The sequence below is a fragment of the Pelecanus crispus genome, chromosome 1, assembly GCF_030463565.1.
Source record: "Pelecanus crispus isolate bPelCri1 chromosome 1, bPelCri1.pri, whole genome shotgun sequence".
Lineage (NCBI taxonomy): Eukaryota > Metazoa > Chordata > Aves > Pelecaniformes > Pelecanidae > Pelecanus > Pelecanus crispus.
This window is the reverse complement of record NC_134643.1, coordinates 8,068,341-8,093,927: the sequence shown is the minus strand read 5'-3', so window position 1 is coordinate 8,093,927 and position 25,587 is coordinate 8,068,341. Positions and strand designations below refer to the sequence as shown.

General features: G+C 43.3%; 1 protein-coding gene across 1 annotated transcript in view; it reads left to right on the top strand.

Annotated features, from left to right (window-relative positions):
* Positions 1 to 4,219: 4,219 nt before the first annotated feature.
* The window catches only part of BEND7 (BEN domain containing 7), a 45,279-nt gene continuing 23,911 nt past the window's right edge, over positions 4,220 to 25,587 (top strand). The window contains exons 1-4 of the mRNA XM_075726283.1: positions 4,220 to 4,280; positions 8,122 to 8,205; positions 17,809 to 18,108; positions 23,992 to 24,114. Coding sequence (XP_075582398.1) covers positions 4,220 to 4,280; positions 8,122 to 8,205; positions 17,809 to 18,108; positions 23,992 to 24,114 — 568 coding nt within the window. The remainder of the gene's footprint in view (positions 4,281 to 8,121; positions 8,206 to 17,808; positions 18,109 to 23,991; positions 24,115 to 25,587) is intronic.

The following is a 25,587-nucleotide window of genomic DNA, read 5'->3' as shown; positions in this document are numbered from 1 at the left end:
ACATATTTTATATGACCACAAAAACATCACTGGAAACCTGCAAGGGAAAAACGCTACCAGAGTTTATAAAATCCTCAACGACATTAATTACACATAACTAACCAAAATAGCTAACGTATTAACCTGTCACCTATGCGGCTCCTGATCTCCAGTTTACCTCTTTGCCCTTCTCCTGCTTCCAAATACTGCACTGAACTTCTTCAGGCTCCGAGTAGCAGTCATGGCGCTGTTAATATGACAGTCAACAGCCTCTCCCTACTTCACCCGGCCTCACGTGGATTCCTTGACATTAGACTTAAAGCCTCAGATCAAACCATCGACTTCGTTTTTTCCAGTATAATTTTTCCAACTGAAAAGCTGAAGGACCTCTTAGTACGCCCATACAATTCTCCTCAGCTCTAAGATTCTTCAGTCTTCTTTGTCCTACACCATCCTACTTTCTGAATAATAATAAAAATATTGTAATTAACGGGACACACCTGTGAGCCTGGAAGCAAAGAAAAAAGTCTGGGACATCCTGATCTGAAGAGCACTGCTGCTGCTAATACTTAAGTATTACTAGATTAATTATATTTAATTGGTTAGCTCATGATCCAGCATCTGAAATGAAAAAAAAAAAAAAAGCATTTTACACACCAGAAAATTGTTGGGAAAATTAGTATCAGTTAGAATGGGGAGGGGATAATTTGAAAGTAACTTGCAGCATAATAAAATGGTAACTAGGAAATAGTCAGGGACAATCATACTGACTTTGAGTATGTTGCAAGATAAAGCCCTTATTTAGTTGGCTAATTTCATGGCATTTTGAAAAACACATTACTCAATTAATGGTTTGACTGAGGAAATACTTTGTGACTATTCATGAATATATACAAAATGCTCTGAATTTTCCATGTTTTCACCAGAAAAAAGGAACTATGGGTTCTTAATGTGTAATAATAACAATCCCATACTGAGACATTAACTGAAATAAAAGATGAAATTAAAAGCTGCCTGCCCCTCGGAGCCAGCACACTTTACCCTAAGTGACTTGGCTGCCACAGCGATGCAGCCGGCGACTACCCAGGGTGACACAAGGCAGCCATTCTAATGGAATAAAGACAACTTTCATCTCCGGGTTTCTCCAGCTAGAATAATGCGATGGTGGCCCGTGACAAATGAGCAGACAGTCCGAGGCCAGTTGTAGGATACCCACCCCAATGCCCCACAACAGCCTCACAACTTACTGTACACGGGAGCCCCTGCCTTCTGGAAGTAGTTTTTTCTAAGTCACATCTGAGAAACATTAGCAGTACAGGACGGAAAGCTTGGTTTTCAGCTACGGGATCCTCCTATGTGTTGTGTGGATAACTAGAAGACTTTTACCTGAAGTCACCTTGTCCTAGTTTCTAATTCACTTTTATGCAGATGAGATGACAGGATATCCAAACTGGCTAATACTTTCATAAATGGAAATCGCAAGATTTACTCATCTAACCATAATTAGGTTTGCTTGCAGGATCAAGCTTATTCTGCGTGTAGAAAAGAGTGAATCTCTTTAATTCACAAGAAGGAAAATGAGAAATACTAATAAAAAGGGGATGTGCTAACTCTCATTAAACATTACTTGAAACTGCGGTGTGCAGCGTTCAGACTGAAATGTCATTTCGAATCATGAGTGTCCCTTTAGGCAAAAAAAAATCCAGCACAGAGAAGGAAGAACTAAAAGGAGAAAAAGAGCAGTTCATAAAATGCTGCCATCACTTTCTCATAGATTATACCCCAAAATGTTTCACAAAATTGAGTAACAGAAGAAAACAGAAAAGACCTTTTTATTTTTGTAGCACATTCCTTTGGCAAATGCAAGATAAAGCCTATCATGTGAGTCGAACAGTAAATGAAGGCCTTATGCTTTATAAAAATTCTCCTATTGTCCCAGGAAGGATGAGAGTCAAACACAACAGTTTCAGCAGTGCTCTAAGTCTTGTAAATAAAGTTAGCAGACAGGAATCAGCAGACTGCCTGGGGAGAGGGGGAGAAAAAAGAAACCAACCTCTTTTTGTACACAAAGTTTAGGCACACTGCTGCCGCATTTCAGACCTGACTTCACTGCGCTGTACCAGAGATTAATTGGACCCTCAGAATTTAGGAAACAGCATATGACATCCATCTACCTTTGCTGCTTCAGCATCCTCCCAAAAATATATAATGCAGGATTTTAAATAGTACGTTAGCCCAGTTTCCTTTCACAAAGTCTTACAGCGAAGTTTAGGAAAATTCCAAAAGTAGCATATTGATTGCCTCTGGGATTTTCCACTTAGCAATTTAATAGAAAATTACACCCTTACCCAATCTGTGAGGTTTCCATAACCTCCCTCATGAATTTAATTTTCCAGAGTCTAATAAATTTTACCATTAGGCATATTTTCTGATACCACTTCACCATTAAGCCCGTTTCCCGATTTTGTTTTTCAGAACCAGGGATACTCCCTGTGTGGCGTTTGGACAGCACCTTACACAAGAGAATTCAGGTCTGGCTGCATCTGTGCGCACAGTTAGGACACAGATCACTACTGTTAATACTCAATTTGCTTTCCTCTTACTAATTTTATGTCATTATTCCAAGTGATCGGGTCAGTCAGTATTAGTGGAGCCAACGGGATTCTCCTGGGTACTCTGACGAGACCAAGGGAAGATCGGCATTTGCATCTGTTCGAGTAGGCGTATGCAAGTATCACATACTCTTCTCCTTGTCATAACACAGCCTGACTACTCTTAAAACACAAGATGATGATCGGGAGCCGTGTTTTCAGTTATCGGTAGTCATAACTGCAAAAGCCTGGGTCCTTCCTCTACCGGCAACAGGCAAAGGCACTCCTGACTGTAGAAAAAGGTACACCGCAAACCGATTTAGGCAAAAGCATTCTTGACCGTAAGAAAAACGCTACAGCAGAAACGAATCGAGCGCAGTCAAGTGAACTGGAAGCACGGCTGAAGGCGTCAAGTGGTGAATAAATCACGGCGCTAACTTCAGCTGTGTTCGGGCCAGCCGGGCGGCCACGGTGACCTCCTGGGGACCACCGCAGGGTCGCCAGGTCGCGCTCCCCCGGGGACACAGGCTCCGCTCCCCTTGCTACGCGCCCCATCTTTAACTAGCGCGGGCGAAGCTTGGCCTCCTCCGGCCCGGCCGGCGGCTCGGCGCGCTGCTCCAGGCCTCGGTCCACGACGCAAGCGGGCACATCCTTGCGCTAATTACCGTACAACACGGTAATTAGCAGCTGTTGGCGTCCGCCAAGCCCCGTTCCCGGGGTTCGCCTTCTTCCCGCACGCTGCGGCCCCGCCAGCGCCAAGTCCAACCCCGGCCCCGCCGGACCTCGGCCCGGGCCCGTCTGCGGGGCCGCTGAACGCTCGCAGCTCCCCCCAGCCCCCCGGGGCGCCCACCGCCGCCGACGGCGGGGCCCGCGGGCAGCGGAGCGGCCCCGGGCGCCCGGCGGCAGCGCAAGGCCGCGCCGAGAGGCCGCCGCTCCCTCAGGGCCGGCCACCCCCTGCCCGCCGGGGAGCCGCGGGGCCGCAGCGCCGTCCCGGGGCGGGAAGGGGAGGCCGCGGCGGAGGCTGCGGCGGCGGCGGGGCACGGCAGGGGGAGCGCGGCAGTGCCGGGGGGGGGGGGGGGGGTGCGGGGAGGCGGCGGGAGGGGGCACACAAAATGGCGCTGCCCTCTCGGCCCCTCTCCCGCCAGCCCCCCTCTCCGCCGCCCCCGCGGCGGGGCCCGGCGGCGCCGGCCGCCTTGCCCGGCCTGCCGTGTGGCGACGGGCCGGCCTCGGGGTGGCGGCTCAGGGCCGGGGCCGGCGGAACCGCCGCGGGGCGCGCCGGGCTGCGCGCCGCCTTCCCCCAGCAGGTGGCACCGGGGTCCCGGAGCCGGCGGCGAGCCATTGCGGGCCGCCCTTCGCCGCCGGGCCGCGGCCGCGCAGCCGGCGGGGGGGAAGGCGGCGGCGGCGCTGCCCGGCATCGCCCCGCGGGCTCCCCCCGCCGCACCCCGCTTTCCCTCAAAGTTTGGGGCGGGAGGCACGGGGGAGGGGGGGGGGGGAGACCGGAGCCAACTTGTCCCGGATCCCTTTATTCGCCGCCGGAGCCGCCGTCTCCCAGCCCCCGCGTGTTTTGCTGATTAAAGAGACGGACCTTGGTCCTGCCACCGCCGCCGCCGGCTGGCCGCCCGGCCGCCCCGCTCCTTCCTGCCCGCAGCATGGAGTTCACCCAGAGGAAGAGAAGCAGGAAATCCCAAAGCTTTAAACTGATCAACGAAGGTAAGGGGCGGCGGCGGCGGCGGGGGCGGCCCGGGCTTTGTTCCCTCGCCGGGGGCAGCCCGGACTCCGGCGCCGGGGGGAGCGGGGGTTATGAAACGCCGGTGCCCCGCTCCCCGCAACGCCTCTCCCTGCCCGCGCCTCCTCTTTAACTCCGCAATCTGCCTCAACTCCCCGAAACCACTGCACGCCTTCTATTATTTGTTTTTTAAACCCCCCCACTCTTTTTTTAAATTATTTTTTTGCGAGTGTGTTACGTGTTGTTTCAAAAACACCCTCCCCCCCCCCCAGCCACCCCAGAAAGGTGGACGTGTTTGTTTTTTGTTTTTTTTTTTTTTCTCCAGGTAGATCTTGCACAAAATAAAGTTGGATCTTGTTTCGTGGTAAATCCTGCTTTGGGGGGTGGGGGGAGGTGGAGAAAAGGTAAAATCGGGAAGCGAGCAAAAAATAATGACACTTGAGCAGCAGCCGACCTTCTTAGTATTCAACTCCTGTGGATTTATTGTGTTTTGGGTGTTTTTTTCCTCCCCTTGACTGCGTACATCCGCGTATTTCAAAGGAAAGCCGAATAGAGGTTGCTTTATTAAAAATCCACGCAGCTAATTAATTGTACGTGGGCAGGGGAGAGCCGCTGGCGTGTAACTTGTTCACTCGGGGTGTGTTTGCTTTTGGAAAAGAGGATTTTTTTTAAAAGGGATTGCGAGGGGAAATATTTGGATTCATGTCAGGGAAGAAGCACAGCTCTGTGTTTGTCTTGTTGTTGGGGTTTTTTAAATAATAAATAATGAAAAGATAGAGGCGCTGGTAGGCATTTTAACAGGTGGACTTCCCAGCCGCAGGGATTTATTTTGGTTGGGGCTTTATGCCTTCTCCGGCCGATGAGATCTTTTTGCCCTAATGGATTTGGCTTGCGATCTTTTTTCCTTTTGTGTTTCCAAGTATTGGACGGGAATATCTCCATGAAACGCCGTGTGTGTCCTGCATGCCAAGTTCAAGGCAGGTGACTGCTTGGATGTAATGTCACACTTGGGAAAGGGGGGACACGCACGCAGGTGTCAAGACTTGCTGTCTGAAGAGCGATGTCTTTGCAGGTGCTCGGCAAAATCGTGTTTGGCGTGAAGAAATTTAAAGATGGAAATAAACTCACTTGGTAGGAATAGTAAATAATGACTGCTGTATCGTTGTAGGGGGGTCTGGAGTATCACACATACTCCCTTAGTTAAAAACTAGAGGGGCAGTGACCCAGCAGACCTGTCTGAAACGTATTGGAGGTCTGTATGCATTAGCAAACCTGCCGAGGGTTCAGTTTCTACGGAGAGCAGGTTTGGTTTGTGGGGTTTTGATATCGAACATGCTCCCAACTCAGAGGCAGAGTTAGTGCAGGACTGGGCTGGAGCCTGGGGGGGTGAAAGTGAAACGTGGAAAAGCAAAACTGAAATTGAAGACGTGGTTTTATTTCTGTCCTAAGGGAGCTGTAAAAAGAATATGTGTACTATCAGAAATAGATGACTATTTTGTCAGTTCTTAGTTGCCACTCGTCACAGGTTTAGATATGCCTCAGAGCATAAGACAATCTATTTAACCTTGTTTTAATAGGTAAATTCAGTTATGGTGGTACATTATTAGTAATTCTTATTTTATCTGGGCTCTCTTTGTGGATGGGGAAAGTCAAATAGAAGGCTACTCTAAAAACACATCCTAGAGAGAAAATTATGTCTTTGTACTTGGAGAATGGAGGAGATAAAAATCACGTTTTGCATGTGAGTCTGCACTTGCATACTCTTTTTCTATCACAGTTGATTAGAAAGATAATTATGTATAAATAGTTGTCTCTTGTAATTGGCCTTTGCCTCTTGCTGGAGTCATTCTGTAATGTCACAGTTTGGTGTTTGCTGTTGTGAAATTGATGCGGATTTCGCAGCGCCTGGACTGTGACATCTGAGGCAGAAGAAGGAAACCAAACAGAAAAGGGTATGCTGTGTCGATTCGTTGGTAACACACCATCTGTTAATGATGTGTGCCCGTACAGTGCTTATTCTGTCCCCCCAAAAAACTTCAGAGCCCCTTAACGAGATGATCAATAATGACCAGATCGAGAGGAAATCCATTCCTGCACTAAAACGCAGCTGCCTCTGGGGTGAAATGTGGTGACTTTAAGGCAACAGCTGTAGATCAGAAGGATATTGTGACCAGCTGGATGTACAGAGGGAAGTGCCAGCGAAGAAACCACGTGTAATCTATATATCTAAGGACCGTGAGTCTGTAAGTCATTTAATTCCTAGTTTCCACATACTCACTCCTAGCAGCTCTTGGACACCCTTGAGAGGATGAAAATGCAGAGTGAGGTGGGCTGACCTTGGCTGGCCACCGGCTGCCCACCCAGCCGCTCCATCACTCCCCCTCCTCAGCAGGACAGCTAATGACCGTGGAGGGCAGTCGGCATAAATCCCATAGTTTTAGCCTTGTGAAAGGAGCCTTTACTTCCTTGATGTCGTATCTCAAACTTCACCTTTACTCGTTTTACTCGCTGGGCGTGCTCGGTAGGCAGAGGAACCCTTTGCATGGCACCTCGTCGCTGACCTCTCCAACTCCCTGTTGTGTTTTTTTTCCCCTCATTTTCTTTCCAGGCTCTTTTCTTTCTTTTGCGTCGCTGTGTTAGGTTTGATTCTAGTTTACTTACTGGGTTGTTCCTCCTCTTGTGCCCTCGAGACAGTCGTGCTGTACAAATAAACAGCACATAACAAAAAGAAGTTTGGCTTCCAGGAGACCTTTCTGCTCCTGTTACTGTTTTGTCAGAGGTGCAGGTGTGCTGCTCCTGGCAGAAAGAGCTGCTTATGCCACCCTCCGCTTCTGTTGTGCCTTTTAAGTGAATCCCCCAAAGTGCTCTTCCATAAGTTAATCTCTACCTCGCTTTTTGTGAGGTGGGTAAACATAAAAACCAGTTTATGGAGGGAGTAGCTGAGAGCGTTGGGAACTGGGAGGGTGTTAAAGGAATTAGGTGGAGAGGTGGCTGTTTCAAGACACTGAATATATTGTTCAGTCTTGAGCGATTTGCCGAAGGACAAAGCGTGTGCCAGTAGCAGAGTCAGAAATAGCATCCAGGAGAGCTGCCTTTAGACTTCTCTTTTTTTCCTTGGACTTACTATTCCCTCTGTACACACATGTAAACAAAGCTCTGGTTTTACTGAACACCTGCCTGGGATTACAGCGGAGATCTTCACAGAAAAATATTCTTTTATTTGAAATAGAAATTCAGTGGTGATTTTTTTTTTAAATCCTGTAACATCTCTGAATACAAGATGCTAATGTTTATTCTTGGGGTTATCAGAGATGTTAGTTTCTATAGGTGAATATCCTAAGGTGTCCCTGATCCTCCTTTCTTCAGAATTCAGAGGCCAGTGACACCAAGATGAGTCAGTATAGCTGAATGATGCAGCCCTAATGTACAGTGCTGATTTTCTGATTGAGGTGAAGTTTGAAAGTTTCCCTTGGTCTCTGGTAAGGTAAAGTTTTCATTATAAATCTGCTTTCCATCTGTAGAGCAAGAAGCCAGATAATTGGCATCTGGTGGGATAATTTGCTGTGAAAATGAACACAGTAATTTAGGGCAGGCGTAGCTATTCCCTAAAATCTGTGAAATATTTGAGCTGAGTCTCTCCAGTGTGGGCAAAGTTTTTTTTAGGAGGTGCTGATACAGAGCACATTTTCTGTGGTTAGTTTGATGTACATGAAATAAACTGCAGATATATTGATAAATTATGTAGTAAAACTGTAGCAATGTGTTCAGTGTTCATTTTTTCCAGATCACTTGAGTTCTAATTTTTTTTATCGTTTTTCATTCCAGATTACCATCATGAGATATATAAGATCTCTGACTACAGCAATGATGTTAATGGGGAGACCAAAGAAACACAACCAGTTTTTTTAGGTATGTGCTTGTGTTGATTAATTTCCGAGCAACATAGCGTGGCCATTTGCAATTAGGGAGGAAAAAAATCTCTGTGCAAGCACAGGAAGCGCCTGCCATTGTTTAATATGACGTTCTTTTCAAGACCCTTTTATTCTACGAATTGCCAATATATCCTTTATTAACACTGCTAAAAGTTGTAATTTCAGACATAAATGTTTATTAGTGTCTACACACAGTGCTAATTATCACTCACTCAGAGAGCCAGATGCTGACTCTGCAGTTTTGCAGCTCTGTGCTCACCCCATTTACATTGCATATTCGCTGGCATGCTTCACTGGCAATAGTTTGTGTAATTGGGGTATTACATCTTTGACATCTGGATAACAGAAATTCAATTTCCAGGAAGCTGCTATTTGTTTGGTTTTGCTTCTGCCTTGGGTGGGATAGAGGATTAATGTGCTGTCTTAATGTAATGTCCTTTCACCTCTGTAGCCTGCCTGCTAATCCTGCCATGGCAAAATTAAATTAAATCAACAGTTAAAAATGTGTAAAGAAAATGGAGAAGTAATATAGAGTCTGCGGCATGATAGATACTATAGCATGAGAGGACTGGTTATCAATGAACCTTTATCTTTCCTGTCTGTGTGCTTTTTGTCCTGTCTAACTCCTCAGCTGTAGAGTGCTGCTTCCTTTCCTGCTTCCAGCCCCCTCCTGTCGTAGCTGGGACCTCACCTGGGTACTGCAGCTCTTGGCAAAAATTTGGCAGGCCAAATTCAGAGGAGTAAGGGCTGGATTTTTGAGCTACAGTAATGACTCTTGCTGTATAAAGCAAGCTCTTGGACACCTTGCTCAGGCTTTGGAGAAAGCAGGTGCCTTTGCAGCAAGAAATTTGGAAGCATCTGCCTCTTCTTAACTGCACCAGGAGCCTAAACATTTTTGTAGGGTGATTTAAGGTTTCTGTAGTCTGTGCGTGTTGCCCCCTGGAGCCAGCAAGAGGAATTGGTTCCAAGTGTGTGAATCAGCCCCTGAAGTCAGTCTGTGCGCAGAATCATGCCTTTGTCTCCGTAGTTCCTAGTGCCCCATCCTCTTCTAGAGGTCACCAGCAAATGGGAGAGAAAAGGAGGACGTCTTGGGCAGTGTGGAATCTTCTGGTGGTTGGGATATTTACACGGTGGTGAGAGCTGTGTTAAATTCCCTTCTCAGCTTCTCGCCATTAGGATTTTGAGCCAATATTTCCTCACCTCACCCATTTCCAGGGAGAAGCAAAGGTGGCTGCTGTGCTTTGTGTTTGGATTTTGTGTTCTGTAAGCACTTTTGGTGAAGTCTGGTAAACCTGATGGAGTGAGCTCCACGGAGGTTTACTTTGAACGCTGTCTCTTCCAACCCTAAATCATGATAAAGCTTTGGCAGGGGTTAGGCATCTAGTTGCTTAAGCCAGGATGCTTCTAAGAATGTGCAGGAGTCTGTTCTTTGACATCTGTGCCATGAGTCAGACCACTTGATTTTGATATGGCTGTGTGGGTGTGTTTTGGGGGTTTTTTTGAGTATGCCCAGCTTTTCATTGTGACTGAATGTGCTCTGGCATTTGAGTGCCTAAAGTTCACCTATTTCAAGAGCCGGTCAGAATTTAACCTTTAAGAATGTGAGTCTTGTTAAGGATCTTCTTTATCAGGTACTGAAGCACAGAGTTGCAGTCCTGGGAGCCCACCTTCAATTGCTATGAGAAGAAAAAGGTGCTATTTCCTGGTGATGTCTTGAGTGTCCCACTTTCAGATTTCCTCAAAGCATGTTGGTTTTGACAAGGCTGAATGACGTATGACCATGCAAGATTTGTAGACGAGGCTTTCCCCCTCCCCCCCCACCTTGGGGGTTGGGTTCAATTCTGTAAGTTACTCAGAGCTCACACAACCTTCTCCACTTTATTTTCAATAGCTTACTTTGGTGTCCACTTCTGTCCAGATTCCTAGTGCAAAGGCATTGATCTGAGATGTAGGGAAAGCAGTGTCAGGGACTGAACTCAACTGAAAGCACTCAAAATCTGAGCTCCCACCATCAGCAGGGATCTGGGATGAGTGGCATTTGGCATTCCAGCTTTCCTTTAAAAAAAAAAATCACATTGCATGGAGTAATTTTCCATTATGCTTCAGGGATGGTGGGATCACAACACTTTCCGCAGCTTGATGTCCTGTCCACTAATAAGGAGTCTCAGGGTATAATTGCTGCTTGACTTGATTTCACTGTTTTATGCCAAAACTCATCCCAGAAGGATGTTCACTCCAACTTGTTCGTTTAGAGTCAAGTTTGTTCTCCAATTTAGGTGTTTTAACTAATCCATGGGATCAGCTGTTGAAACCTCAATGTGAGGCAGCCTTTAGTATGTGAATGGATGCTAAGATACATCACTGAAACTATTACCTTTAGAAAAGGTGAAATGTTAATGCCATTTTATGAACGAGTAAAGCTTTATCTGGAATAGGATGTGCGTATGTTTTGGTTGCACAGTTGAGAACAATGAACTCAAACTGAAGAGATGCACTGTTGAGAAGAGGGGAGCTTCTAGGGTAAATGAGTAAATCAGAAGAATGCAATTTGTTTAATAGGCAAATGAATTAAGGATCAAATGTCCGGAAAGACCTGTTGAACCTAGATGGTCTTTTTTGCACCAGCACAGATGGGTGAAACGTGGCTTTGTGCAAATGTAGACTGCAAATTGGAGGAAGCTTTAGCGCAATTAGAGGAACATGGTACTGGACATGACCTCTGATGGTTGCGATGGTATAAAGCCCAACTGCTTTGTGAATGGATCTTGGTAAGCTTAGAAAGGTTGCTTATGTGATTCAGTGGAAGAGTTTGCAAAATTCGAGGGCAGATACCAGTACTGAATTTTGCAGGTGAGGACTGGCATCTCTTTTGTTTTGAAGGAAAGGGCTTTGTTAGCTGGTACCAGGAGAGACTGCTCAACCTGAAAAGGAGGAGGCAGCCTGAAGTGAAGTGCTTAAACCTTGAATATGGACAAGATTTAAGACAGACGTGACTTCAGCTTTTACCAGTTATCAGCATAAACCTTTCTGTCCCAGGGCTTCTAGCCCAGACTTGGACAAGCCCATGAGGGGACAGTACAACCGTATCTTGTGTACAACGCTGGTTAAACCTAGCTTGTCTATGAAAAAATATCATTTGCATGCACCACATTGGGGTTTTTTTTCCAGTCTTAATATTTTATTATGATCACAAAAAAAGCAGAAATACAATATACCTCCAGACTGAGTGTTTTTACAGTGCTTTCAACTTGAAATTCAGGCTCTATGTTTGAAAGGTTAATGTAGAAAACTAATTATATTATCCTGGTAACCAAATGTGTGATGAGACATTTGTCTGTGTAATTAACAGTGAAGAACTTTTATAGTTTCATAAAATCGAATGCTATGCACAGTGTGCTTGGAGCATTTGTTTTGAAGAGTTGTCCAAAACAGAGATGTTTATGACTGATATAAAGTGGAACTGAAATGTACTGTAATGCAGGTGTCTGTGCTTTTTACAGCATTTCGCATTGTTGAAATGGAAGGCAGCAGATTAATAACTTCGCTATGTCATGGCAAAAATAAATAATGTATTCTTGGAGCAGGGGAGCAATGCATAAGTTACTAATTTCAAGAATTTATTCTGTCCCAGAAATAATATGCTTTGCAATTTATTCACAGAGAAAAAGTTGACTTAACACAAGACTGTGAAGTTACTTGTTACTTTTAACAGAATTATATTGATTGTTGCAATAGTAGCTTCTGAAATTAAGACCGCATAAAAGTTTATTTTATATATCTATGTTCTCCAATGATCTAACTTCATAAAGCATTTCCCTTTGGGGCTGAAGCATGCTTCATATTTCCAGAAACTGGGGGAAGTTGTTGCATATCCATTACTATTTTTTTAATAATATGACCCTGTTAATATATACAGTTATTGATCAGTTGTTCACTTGTCCTTTCCTGAGTGATTTAACTGTTTCATTGTGCCATGAAAGTGTGTAACTTATGCTTCTGTATCTGCTCCTTGTTGGGTGTTTTGAAGCTGTTCCACCAAGCTCTTCAGAAGAGTTATTTGGTGGTGGTGGTGACTGGGCCACCTAGGCTGATCCAGCTTCCAGAGAAACAATCCTCCAAATCCTGAATGGTCCCAGGGTCTGATCCTGGTTTTGATTCTCCGAATTGCTTTGTTTACGTTAGTGTTTGTGATGCTTATTAACTTTCTGTGTCTCGTCGTAGGCAGGGGTGTCAATCAACCCGTGTACTTCCATGCTTGCTTTGGTAGTAGGGGGTCTAATTTGAGGGTGTTCCAGTTTTCCTGCAGGTATAATCTTAGTGCTTTGTGTGGTGACATGAAGATAGGTAAGTGCTTTTAAATGACATTTTAGAGCACTGCTAAGATGCCTCAACTAAGACAGTTTAAATGTCCCTATATGTTAGCTTAGGGTAGTCAAACTCCCCAGCTCATAACTCATGTTGCTTGCGTGACCCGCTGACATTGTTTGTGACCACTGCTCTCCCTGCTGACTTGGGGTTTAGGTTTTTAATTTGCAAAGCGTGTTGTTGCCTGTGTTACTTGTTCAGTATAGGTTCTTGTATGCCAGCAAAGACTGGGGAATCGCTTATGTGAGAAAAGCTTGCTTACCCCATCAATTTAGCTACACAGATACCTGATTCAGATTATCCACAGAGCAGTCACGACAGCTTTCCCTGTGATTCAGGAAACCTTTGATCCGATAAGGAATCATGCACGTTGCTCCTCTATTTTCCCCATGCTGACCTTCACAATTTTCTATTTCAGGACCACTTGTGGTACAAGGTGACAGTGGCAAAAAATATCTTGAGTTTTGAAAGTTAACGGTTTGATGTGGATATAGTTTTTGCTGAGAAGGGATGCTTAGCTCCCTTCCAGGATAAAGGAAATACTTGAATACCATGTAGCATTGAAAAAGGTGTTTTGGTGAGTTCAGCCTGGCTGTGCACCGGAGACGTGTGCTGTGCGTGCATGTGCCTCCCGGTTCCTTGAGCTGCTCTGAATTCACCCTTACAAAATCTTCAGACACGGCAGCCGAGTTTCGCTGGCCCTCTTCCAGGAAGGGCAGCATTCAAGTGGTGTCTAATAAACTGGCATTTAATATGTTTGATTATGTAACCCGTTGCAATTATTTATTATTTTTTATTGAGCTTGCAAGCCGTATGCATCAACTTCCACTTTTTCTCACCTCTGAAGACTTGTTTCCTTACAAACCAGGCTAATGTTGTCAGCTCACATGTGCTTGTCTAGCTTTCTGTCACTGCTGTTCCTATCCTCCCGATAGCTTCTGAACAAATCCACCAATTTCCACCTCATTTGACACAAAGGTGGAAATCTGTGAGATACAGAGTACCTTCAGTGGGCAGCCTGATGGAGGAAAAAGCCCTATTTGTGTAGCCAAGAAAGGAAAGGTTTCTGTAAGAGTTTCATCTGCCAAAACGCAACACAACATAAAATTAGATGCTAGTTCATAGAGAGTCAAACTGTATTAAAAAAAGTCACTACTCATGAATTTTTTCCAAAACACATGAGAAACATAAATTTTAAAAATAAAGAAATTAATTGCTAAGTATTGGGCCAAGAGAACATTATGGTTATTTGTTTATATAAGTCAACGCAAGAAAACAGTAAAAACAGATGATTGTCCAATGTTTATTCACTCATTTATACACTTTAAAGCACATCCATTAATTACAGTTTTGGTTGCCACTTCTTTAATACTAGAATAAAATTAATATCTTAACATATGGGTATGGTTGCATATAATTTTATCATTCTTTGTAGCAGTATGATAATATTTGACAAATTATTCAGAAAAGTGTAATAACTTGTTTGTAGGCAGTGTGCTGTATTTATACTAAGGTTAATAAGCATAATAGTGAAACGATGGTCGGGCATGTAAGGGCAGAGAATGGAATTAATGAATTATCGATAATTGTTAACTGCAGTTGTTTACAGGTCTGTTGCTTCAGATGGGTGCACACTTACAATGTGGATGCTACTTCATCCTAGGACAGTTCTAGTTTACATTTGTGCATTTGTAATTTGTAACATTTTTACAACTTTGAAAGCAGGAAGTTTTTATACTGTGTATACTTTCAGTAAGGAAAGAGATTGAAATGAATTTTGGGGAAATTACTTTTTATGAATATATGAGTATTTATGAAAGGGCTTTGTTTTGCCTTTTTTGTTTTATAAGATTACAGTCAGGCCATGTGGAAAAAATGGGTTGTATATAATGGGCCATCATAGAAACAGTAATTTTAAAAAATTGTTAATACATTTTTGTTACGACTATTATCATCTTTACATATAAGTTCCTAAGTAGGGCTGTAATTTGCCATGCTTATCTATTTTGAGTAGTGTTTTGTAAGTATTTTAGTGTTTCGCAAGTAAATTCATTGGTTTCAGGTAAAACCAAAGGGATTACATGGGGAATCCAAACAGCAAAACCTGTAGCCTGCCGGTCGGGGGCATCCCCACCTCCTCGGGAGAGGCAGGGACTCCTGGTACTTGTACAGGGATACAGGGAGAGGCTGAAATACGCACCACTCCTCTCAGGCCTCAACATCTATTTCAGGAGGCTTTTCACAGATGGGTAACGTAGATTTTTATGTAAAAAACTGGATTTTTTTGGTGCTGGATATCCCATTCAGCATTTAAAAAGGAAGTCTGGCTCTTCCGTAGGACATAGTAGCTTGAGCTGTTTGGTTTTCTCTCTGTGCCCCATCTTCCTTTTTTTTTTTTTTTTTTTTTTTTTTTTCATTTTTAAATTACATGGTTGTTATCTGTGAAAATCAGCAGCAGTGGAATAGCCAATAACAAAGCACTGTCGTTGGGCTCTAGAGCTAATAGCCAAATGAGATAACCAGGGAGCAAGAAGTTAAATCTGTTACTGCTCCCGCGCCTCCCTGCAGATTCGGTGAAACACCAGCCACGCTCCGCTCGTGTCAGGAAGGATGCTGCTGTCGCTGGCCACTTACAAATTCAAAGCTGTAAAAGGTCGTAATTGGGAGAGGGGGGATGTAAACTTGCACTGAAAACTAAGTCAAGCTTATAGCCTGTATCTTTTTAATGCCCTTCCTTACAAAACAGAAGACATATTTGGGGGGGGTGGGGGGGGGTGGGGAGGGAATCAACAAAAAAAAGGCAAACAAAAAACCACCACCACCAAAAACCCCAAATAAAACCCTAAAAACCAGAAAAACACCCAACAAACAAGTTCACAAAGGGGGAATCCCCCAGTTTTAACTAGGGAGCTACCTAAACACAGAGACATGCTTACGTAGGATGCAAGTTCAGGGTTTGCTGTAACATAAATATAGGGGTTATTTCTATTTGGAAGTAAGTATGCTCATGTCACTGTTTAGGAAGGCCTCCATATGAAGGAGCAAGGGACCAGAATCGAGGCTGAATAAGCTCAATTAACATTAATATTTTATGTAATTGGGTAAGGGAAATTTAATCTTTCCAACAGTGTGTCACCTGACAAGCATGCAGTCACTACACCCAACAGGAGGAGGTGGGTGGGAAGCTTGTTTTTGGATATTCAGATACATTTTGCTATTGAATACAAACCCAAACTGCCAACGTAAAACTCTGAGAGCCCAGTGTACTGCTAAATGGTACGATGGTAAGGGATTGTTTCACACTCGGGTGTCATGGGAGTGTTTGAAGCTTGGATATGGGCAGACACAGCCGCGTACGGGAGAAAGGCAGTCTTCAGTGTACGGGTCTGAGTATCCCGATAATTGGAGCCCGGTGGTATGCTGCGGCCTCTCGAGGTTGGGAACCGCAAACAGTCAACCGCGGGTTGGGTTGGGGCCAAAAAGAGTCATTTTAAAGGAATTGGTGCTGTGATTTCTTGATTAAACTGCACGCATAATTCTGCAGGCAAACCAACAAAATTGATACAAAGCAGAACTTCCTTGCAAAGGGTTTTTCTCACCGGTTTAGCTGGAGTGGAAATGGTGCTAGAGTATCGCTGTATGGGGTTGACAAATATTTTTCTAAGTTTGGACTAGGAGCTTTCTTGCAGACCGCCCGCTCTCCTCGCTGGGTCGGGCTGGGCTGAAGCCAGCTGGCCCTGCCCCAGGGCACCGGTGCGCCAGGTCGAGTGGGAGATGCTGTGCTTCAGCAGAGGCTGGAGCAGATCGTACAGCTCGTCTCCCCTTCTGCTTATTCACCTCCTGGACCAAAAAAAAAAATCCATCTTTTGGGTACCGCATGACCCTGGGTACGCCGGGCTTGCAACGTGTCCCAGCCGCATTGAGCCTGGCCTGCGTTGGGGAGGGGGTCGATGCTCCCGTAGCTGTCTGCTGTAGCCAGCTCTCTAAGCCTGCGCCTAAGTTTAGGCAACTGAGTAGTGCTGTTGAATTGATAAAATTGTTCACATGCCTGGTATCAGCACACTTTCAAATACCTGTTGAACCAGAGACGATGCAGGTTGCATCTTGGTTTTTGGAGGGCTGGGTTTTTTCTTCTGAGGTTTCCCTTGCACTATCGATTTGCCAAAAATAGGTTTACTTTGGGAAGCACGAATGTAAATTGAATAGAGGTTACCAAGTATTACTGTATTAAGTATGCTATAAAGGAAGGTTGATTCATCAATTTCTCGATCTTCGTTATTCCATTTGCTTAGGATGTTTGATTTTTCTATTACTAGTGGAAAAAAAAATAGAAGCTTCTTATTTCAGAAGGGGCTATGAACACTTCCTTATTGCTAGTGAAATGTAATGTATGCTTTAACGAGCAAAAATAGCTACTATCTGCCCAAAACACATACATTCATTGTGCAATCAGCAGTTTCATACATAAAATTAATACTTAAATGGTGCCAGGAGTATTAAAGCATGTAATTGTTATTATTTAAAGGCCTTTAATTCATTTGGAACAGTCACATTTTTGTTGTATATATTTTTGTTTCGCTTTCATAATCTACATTTTTAAGACATCCAGCAGTTAGGCTATATACAGTTATACGCGTGTTAGCTGCTTTTTAATTTATTCCTGTATAATCCAGTATTACTAAATTCTGTGGACTAAGGAACTGATCCTGTTCATTAAAATCAATAGATGGAGTGTTGCTCTGTGTGTGTGTGGTGTGGTGGTTTTTGTGGTTTATTTTTTCTTTGTGGGATCTATCCTTCAGCATATACCAAACTGATATATAAAGGGTCAGATCCTTTAGGCTTTACTTGGGGAAAATATCCACTGATGTCAATGCCTGAATAGGATCGGTCTCTTAAAAGGATAGTTTATTTGAAACTGCTGTAGCTATTATTATTTCCTTCTGGAGAAAAATAATCTTACTCATCAAAGCTGTAGAAATAGCATCAAGAAAGCCAAGTTCAGCAGGTCTTTCAGCCACGAGAGGTGTCAGCCATCGCTGTGTTAAAGCATAGCCTGGTACATACCAACGACCGTTCAACTATCTCTTTTCTTTCTTGTCTTTTATTTATTTATTTTTGTACTCCAACTCTTATTGGCATCTAAAATCACTAATCTCTATCCATTACTGTTTCTGCTAATTTACAGTGATAACTGTGGCTCTGTTTTCATTAGGAGATGAAAGCCGGGAAATTAAAAAACAAATTACAGGGATGAGAAGATTACTGAATGACAGCACTGGAAGAATCTATCAACGAGTTGGCAAAGAAGGAGAAAAACTGAAGGAGGAGCCCCAAGATTTAGACTTAGCCTGGGCCCAGCGCCTGAATGCCCCTGCAGAGTCCCAGGCGAGCCTTCATCCTTCACAGAGCGGTGCATGGAATGAATTAACACCCCAAGCTAGCCATTTTTCAGGGCAGTATGGAACTCGATCCAAAACGTTCCAAAATCAAACGCGAACCGTGGCATCCAATGGTATGATTTGCATTAGACACGGACAGTAGTACTTTTTTTTTTTCCTCTCCTTGTACTGTACTAAAATTCTGCCTTTGTTGTGATGATTTATTGTACCACTGCACTGAAATCAGTTATAGTTCAGAGTCTACAAAATGAGCACATAGTTATCACTTTGAAAAGGTGCGAAAGTGGGCACGGTGCATTCTGCTACCATCTGTCTTAGCTTTTAAAATGGATTCCTGGTGATAGGACAGAATTACTCAATGCTGTTACAGGCTTAATTTCTATACAGTACTTATTAAAACAGCTTTTGCCATTGTTATTAAATTCATAGCTAATTAAATGTCAACCTCTACCACTCCTCTTTGCAATGAGTAATGTAGCACTGTTGTGACACCAGTTGCGGAGCAGGATTCTACTGGCTTTCATAAGGGGATGGCATCAGCCTTATAACTGGCCACTGAACTTCAGGTACAAAATCCCATCACAGCCTTAGGCTTTTATTCCGATGGGGCCATTGGAGAAAAGAGATGATGGAGTTTATGAACAGCGTGTACTAGAGCGTGGTCCATCTTGTACTGGCAGAGAGTAGATTTCTGCCCTAAAATAGATGGCAGCGTGCCCTTAAAATGCTTTTCTCTTGTTGTTTTAAGTCCCAGAGAATGGAGGTTTTACTGCCAGATTCCTGAAGGTCTTCTTTAATGCTCTAAATTCAATTCAGAAAGTTTTTCTCCTGATAGTCAACCCTAAATTTACAGGGGTGGTTATATTAAAGGGGTACCCAGGTTCTAAGTTCTGGAAAATAAAAAATTGTGAGATTGCATCTGAAAACATTATCAATTTCCAGTTGATTCTGAAGGTATTATTACTTCCCAATAGGAGCATCTGCAGTGTATCCTTCTCTAAAGGCATACAAGTTCTCATAGCCTGTAACAATTAAAAAGAAAAATACTGTTGTTATTCTCAGTGCTGTCCTTTAGGAAGTACTGTCACTGCACTAAAAAACATACAGCCCTAGGTTTCACCAGATTGACTGTTTCTCTGTAGTGACAATGATTCACACAGAGGTACCGGTTGACCTGGAGAAAGATGTTGCAGTAGGTCATGCTAATTTTATTTATTTTATAATACAAAAAACCAGTTGTGTTATTTTAAAGGTGCAGATCCAGAGGAGAGGGGAAAACACTTGATGGGATTTAGCATCCAAGTCTAAAACTGTGCTGTCAAAATCCCACCGTAACAACCTTCTAAATGTGGAAGGACCCAAAATTCATCACACATCTCCCTCTGCCCTGAGAGTCCCTGGGCACCGGCAGGGACAGTTCTCTGCATGCACAGGAGTGCCCAGGCCTGCACAGCTCAGGTGCCTAGTTCCCGAATCCAGAAACTAGGTGGAGCAGCACCTCTATCCCCTCAGGGGCCTGATTCAGCGTGTGAGCTGAAACGTGTTGACAGGATTTGGCCCCGTATGCAAGAAAATGTCAGCTTTTTAATTTTTCATACAAGGAGGAAGGGTTCAGCTGATTTACGATCTCCTACAGGTTCGAATGGGGTGTGAGACAGCAGAAGGGGTGGGTTGAGCGACCTCTGGGCTGTCAGGAGGAACGTCCAAGCTCCCAGCTCTTGGGGGAGTCCACCCCTCCCTCTGCAGCTGTCCTGCTGCAGAAAGGAATGCGGTCTTTTAGGTTATTACATAAAGATGGGTGTGGGCCCTCTCCTCTGGCCACCTTTGAAAAGGCGACAACATCTCTTTGAGAGCAAGATTTCTCTTTGAGAGCAAGATTTTAGGTGTCTACCTCGAGTGGGGTGTTGTGATCCTGCTGGACAGTTTTGCTGCTTTGGCTCTGGAACCCAGTCTCTAGGAAAGAAAAACTTCTGATGCATTTCTGGGCTGTGAGCAACCTCTGAAACTGCTCCTCACCCAGCACACAGCTCTTCTGGGTGGCTGTTCTAACGTGCCCAGTTCCCTCCATCCCTTGCATTGGGAGCCTGAGTATCTAACTTGGTAATTTAGATGTTACTCAGAGGATGGACCAAGTCCTTAAAAGCTGGGTGTAGAAATGCAATCAAATCTCAAAGGAGATACTACTACTGGGTACTTACCATGGTGTTTAAACTCACCTGAGCAAACCTGTTCAGGTAGGACATAAGGTTATTGGGAAGATGTCCAGGCACCTATAGCAGGCGGTCCGAGTTCAGAAACTGTTTCTGTCCATTGGATAGATACCGTATAGGAAGCCAAAATATATGTTGTAGGCTGTGTGAATTACTCAAATTTGAATGTAATAGGGATCTAAGTCCATCTAACTAGCATAGTTATCTACTCGCATGGTAAAGGTGGTTCACGGAACAGCGGGAACGGATGTTTAATAGGTGCTGGTATAGAAAGCAGTCGTGAAAAAGATACTGGCAAAAATAGACGAAGAGAGAAAAGGAGGAATGGGGGGAGCCTAGGCACTGCTGCAGCAGAGGGAAGAGTAGGAAGATACTTGAAAAGCAAAGTGATTTATTCCAAACCACAAGTCAGGAAGTAAGGTAGATGTCTGTGACCCACTGCGCTTAGTGGAAGCATCTTGGGGTTATAAACAGCGATAGCATGTCTGCCCTATTAGAGACAGTAAACTCATAGAGTCTAAAACATTTTAGTTTCGTTTCTTGTGTTGTGTAGCAAATCCGGCAGCGATGCAGCAGCTGAATTGCTTTTTAGTTATGTCAAGATCGTTTTCAGTGGATTGCACTTGCATGCTTTTCAGATATAAACTTGTGATAGCAGTGTTACGCCAGGTGAATTCACGCCCAGCAGATCCAGCTGCAAGAACCACTGTCCTGGTCTACTTGCTACTCACACGGGGGAAGCAACTAATGTATTTGTGTCGTCTCCTTCTCTCAATCATACAAGCTGGTATCAAATTTGCCTGCTGGCTAGCTTCCAAAAGAGAGGGAGATGGCTCTTTAAAGACTCCTTCATAAAAATAAAAAGTCTGTTCTCCTTTTAAAATTAAAAATTGATTTATAACAAGTTGAAAAGGGTTGCTTTTGTCCTCTAAAAATGATAAAGATAGTGCTTGGAACAATGACTGAGAACACTCTACAAGATGTTTCTTACAATACAGTAACTGATCAGAGGAGGGAGGATAGAAAGAAAATAAAAAACCCTCATGAATATGTATGAATTCAGTAGAACCCTGCTTTGATTTGAAATATTGGTGGTCTCTTTTCCCATTTCCAGTACCTATGGTAGATTTACATGGGTAATTTCTATCAATGCTAATGGGGATTATAATGTAAATCCCCTATGCCTCAATGGGAAAATAGACCCTTTGGTTTTCCATCAGCAGCCTGCGTGCTTTCATTAGGAATGTGTTATATTGCAACAGGAAAGATGTACAGGTATTTACTGATACAGTTTGTCCAAGTTTTCACATGCAATTCACCACGCTGTAGAGTCTTTGTTGAAGGAAACGAAAGCCACCAGCCCTGTCTCCCACTGTAGTCCTTCAGATACTATTTCCAGAGGCCCACTAGAATATTGGATTCTGATCAAGAGAGAGGATGGGCCTTTTCCCGAGAAGCTTATTAGTCTAAAACAACTGAGAAAGCACTGGAGGAAGGATATTCTTACTATGTCTTTTGTTAATAAAACTCTCCTGATTTCCTGGGACTCCATTTCTGGGGTACCTGCTTGTCTTACTGAAAGGTATGGAGTTATGGTGATGCTATTAAATTATAAGTAGTCTTGAACCTCATCTACTTAAAAGTCTGCCTTTAACAAATAGTTAAAGGGTATTGGCGGAGCCAAGTTGAGGGATTCTGAGTAATCTGCTGCAAAGCTAAAGATAACATTATTTTTTTTCCCTCTGTACCTGTAACAATGGGCTAAACGCTTTATGGACCATTGAAAAGATAAAATCCCATCCATGCCCCAAGGAACTTTCAGTCCGAATAGCGTGCAAAGGAAGGGTGAGATCAAACTAGGCAGAGTCCTGCTGAGTCAGTAACCTGTGTTTTGTTTTAATTTGAGACTCAGCCTGTTTTTCAGATCGCTTTTTGCTTTTAAAAAGTTGTTGTAGTTACAGCTGAAGAAGCCAGTGGAACTATCACATTCATATTTGCTAGATCTGCAGAGATTCTTAAATTACTCCGTTTATCTTAGTGTGGTATTAACAGTTTCTGTCCATGGATGATATTTTAAAATACCAAAATTTGTAATTGCAGTAGTGTGGACAGTCTAAATATCTGAGGAAAGGAGGAGAGCAACACCCAGAAGATGTCAGCAATGTTTAAGTGACACATCAGTTTAGTTTCAGAAGTAACTCACTGTTGGGAGAACGACCACCAGTTTGCTCAAGTCTGATAGATGTTACATCAGAGCTGAAGGACTCAATGGAAGGAGGTAGAGAACAAGTACCTGGGAAGGGAGACTTGAGGATGGAGGGACACACTGGAAGAACTAGGAGAGGGTGGGAGTGATCCAGTGCTGGCCAGATTTTCAGCCATTGCAATTGAGGATTGAAGTCAGGGGATCTGTGTGGGCCTGGCATCAGGGGAGCTCTGATGAAAGAATACAAACCAAACCTAAAAAGTTATTAATAAACTGGTTTGGCTTCAGAGGAAAGCAAAAGTAATAATGAAAAATGGGAGGATTTATGAGTGAAGATTAAATGAGTTGCTTATGTTCACTTTAGCTCAGTAATGATTAAAGGGCACCTGATAACTGTCAGGCTATGGAAGAAAAAGGGAAATACACTCTCTGAAGCCCACCACATGTGACACCAAGTGAGATTATTTTTGTTAGATCTATTTGTGCCTATCTTCATAAAATTATCATCCCTCCTCTTGCATGCTTTGATGAGCAGTAAAATAGCCATCAATTTAAATGACTGTAAGCACATTTTGAAATGAAGGGAGGTATATCCCATCTGGCCTCAGTTTCAAGCAGATACTGCTAGGTGTTTTGTTGAATGTTGAAATTTTTATTTGTAGTGTTAAAGCATTTTAAACTAAAGCACAGGATACAACTATTCAGGTGAAGCTTGAAATCTCTGAACTGTTACAGCCTGTCCTAATTCCGGACCTATGATGCAAAACTTTTGGAAAGGAAGGCAGTAATAAAAGCACTGCTAAGGCCTAGAACTAGAAGTGTGTAAATTCAGTTAAACACTAGTAAGAATTACTAGAAAAGAAGAATTTGTTGAACTACTATATTAATTTTCAAGGGGAAACTATGGAAAGCCTATCTCATAGGTCACAGTGCTGGCAAACATGCCATAGAAAACAATCCCACCCTGGCAAGCAGAAGAGCAGATTTGAAAGCTTTCCTTGCCGGTGGTTCTTTTCCATCGTCAGGGTTTTTTTTTTTTTTGTCATCCGAATAGAGGATTTTATTTTCATTCTCAATTCTTCACATGGTAAAGAATCACATGTAACATCCAAGCAGTTTAAAAATTTTTAGGCCCTCATTTAATGTGCAGTATAAACCTTTATCACACAGACTGTCTTCATTCTTTGTAAGACTGTTCCGGGAGATGGGCTTTTTTTTGTGTGTGTGATAAAATGAGTATGTTTATAATGAGGTTTGGTGCTATTGTTATTCAAGATGAACTAGCCTGACAATAGAGAGCCCTGCTGTGAAGGGTGTTGTATTCACACTCTGAGCAGTCTTCTCCAGCCCATGTAACTGTTGCATCCCCCACTGTATATAATTGCACATACCAGTAATTGGATAAAACCTAGTGGCCCCTTCCTCTTAAAAGGGACCATGTTGAAAATTATTTGCTTTCTTGCTTTGGATCTAATTTCTTGATCAGGTATATAGTTTCAAACACCTGCTGGTAATTGTTGTTTGGGTGTTTTTGTGTGGGTTACATCGGCTCTCCCCTGTTTCATTCCTCTCTCTTTCAGGAGAAATCCCGATGGTGAATTCATCAGTTGGACCAAACTGCTGTACATGTAATTGCCAGTCAACCCTACAGGCTATTCTTCAAGAGCTCAAGACCATGCGAAAATTGATGCAGATTCAAGCAGGTACAGTGACCAGTCCCATACAAGCGTATCCATGACAAGCACCTTCTTGTTAGGAGGAATGGTCTAGTAAGACAGAAATCTATCTGGAGACTCAAGAAAACCTGGACTGTTTCCTGCTCACTTGACATGTTGTTCAAAGTCAAATTTTCACAGGCTTCTTGGAAATGTATTTTTTACTTCTCAGATCCTTACCTGTAACATGGGATATTATCTTGTAGGAATCTTTTAAGGCTAAATTGAAAAAAAAATCTAATACTCTAGTAATGGGAGCTGAGTGGGTAGGTTAGTATGCCATAACTACTCCCAGTTTGTTTTCACGGTGTATTCGTTCAGAGGTGCAAAATGCTACTTTTTCTGTTGCCGGTTTACCAGTTCGCTAATCTTAGGAGGGGAAAAAAAAAAAAGTGGAAGGCCACTTAAAGTTACTGTATAACATTTCATTCAAAGATCTTTCAAGTTACAGCTCCATGCTACCCTAAACTGAGCTAGCTAGCTGCTGCATGTTGTGGCCTCTGCCCTTCTTCAGGCTGGTTTACCAGTTCTTTCTGCTGGCTGAACCAGCAATAATCTGTTCATTGAGGAAACTGTTGAGTCTAGCTTTCTGCTAGGTTAGGAGTTGAAACACAACAGTGCAGAGCCAGAAGAGCAGTAGAGCCAGCAAGATAACGAGACCATGGCAGCTAGGAGTTAGGTAGGTCATGGTAGGCTGCTGTGAAGCTGCAGCCTCCGTCCTTCTTAAAAATTAGTGTTAATACTAATGAGGAGTTGGAGACATTGGAGATTTTGTGAGTTGAGTTGCCCATCCATCGTGAGTGATGGGGAGTGGAGCCGTGGAGGTTTTTCTCTTAGAGTAGCTGGATAAGACCTCTGTAAGAAAAAGGAGTGTTGAGTAATTAACTGAAAATATGGGTGGAGTGAAGGGCTGGCTAAACTCCTTGTCTCCACGGCGTATAATGCTTGAGTGAGCGACAGGAAAGATCAGACAGCTTTTGTAATATCAGTTGATATACATAAAAACGCTTTTCAAAAAGTCATTGATTTACAAAGAAGCACGTGAAGGTCCAGTTTTGCAGTCTTTGCTGGGGCAGGGAATTCTTTACGCAGTTGCACCGATTTCATTGAAATTACGTGCATGATTAAAAACAGCTTGTGGGTGAGAGGTACAGAACTGGGGTTTATGCCAGAAGAGCTGGATCCTCAAAAGCAGGAGTATTTCTTATTTATTATGTATCTACAGTATAAGTACCTTGTTAATTAGTGAATCTCTTGATGAAGAGGCCTGGGAATAGTTTATATTTTCTGGTAAGCATGAAATGATGGTTTTGCAGAGAAAAAAATAATTTGGCATTTTTGTTGCTAAAAGAAAAAGAAGTAAAATGCAAACATATAAATGAAAGTGTAGTAACTTATTTTAGTATTCAAACACCCTTCTGTCTAAATGATAAAATACAAATTACAGTCTTGTAAATCCTT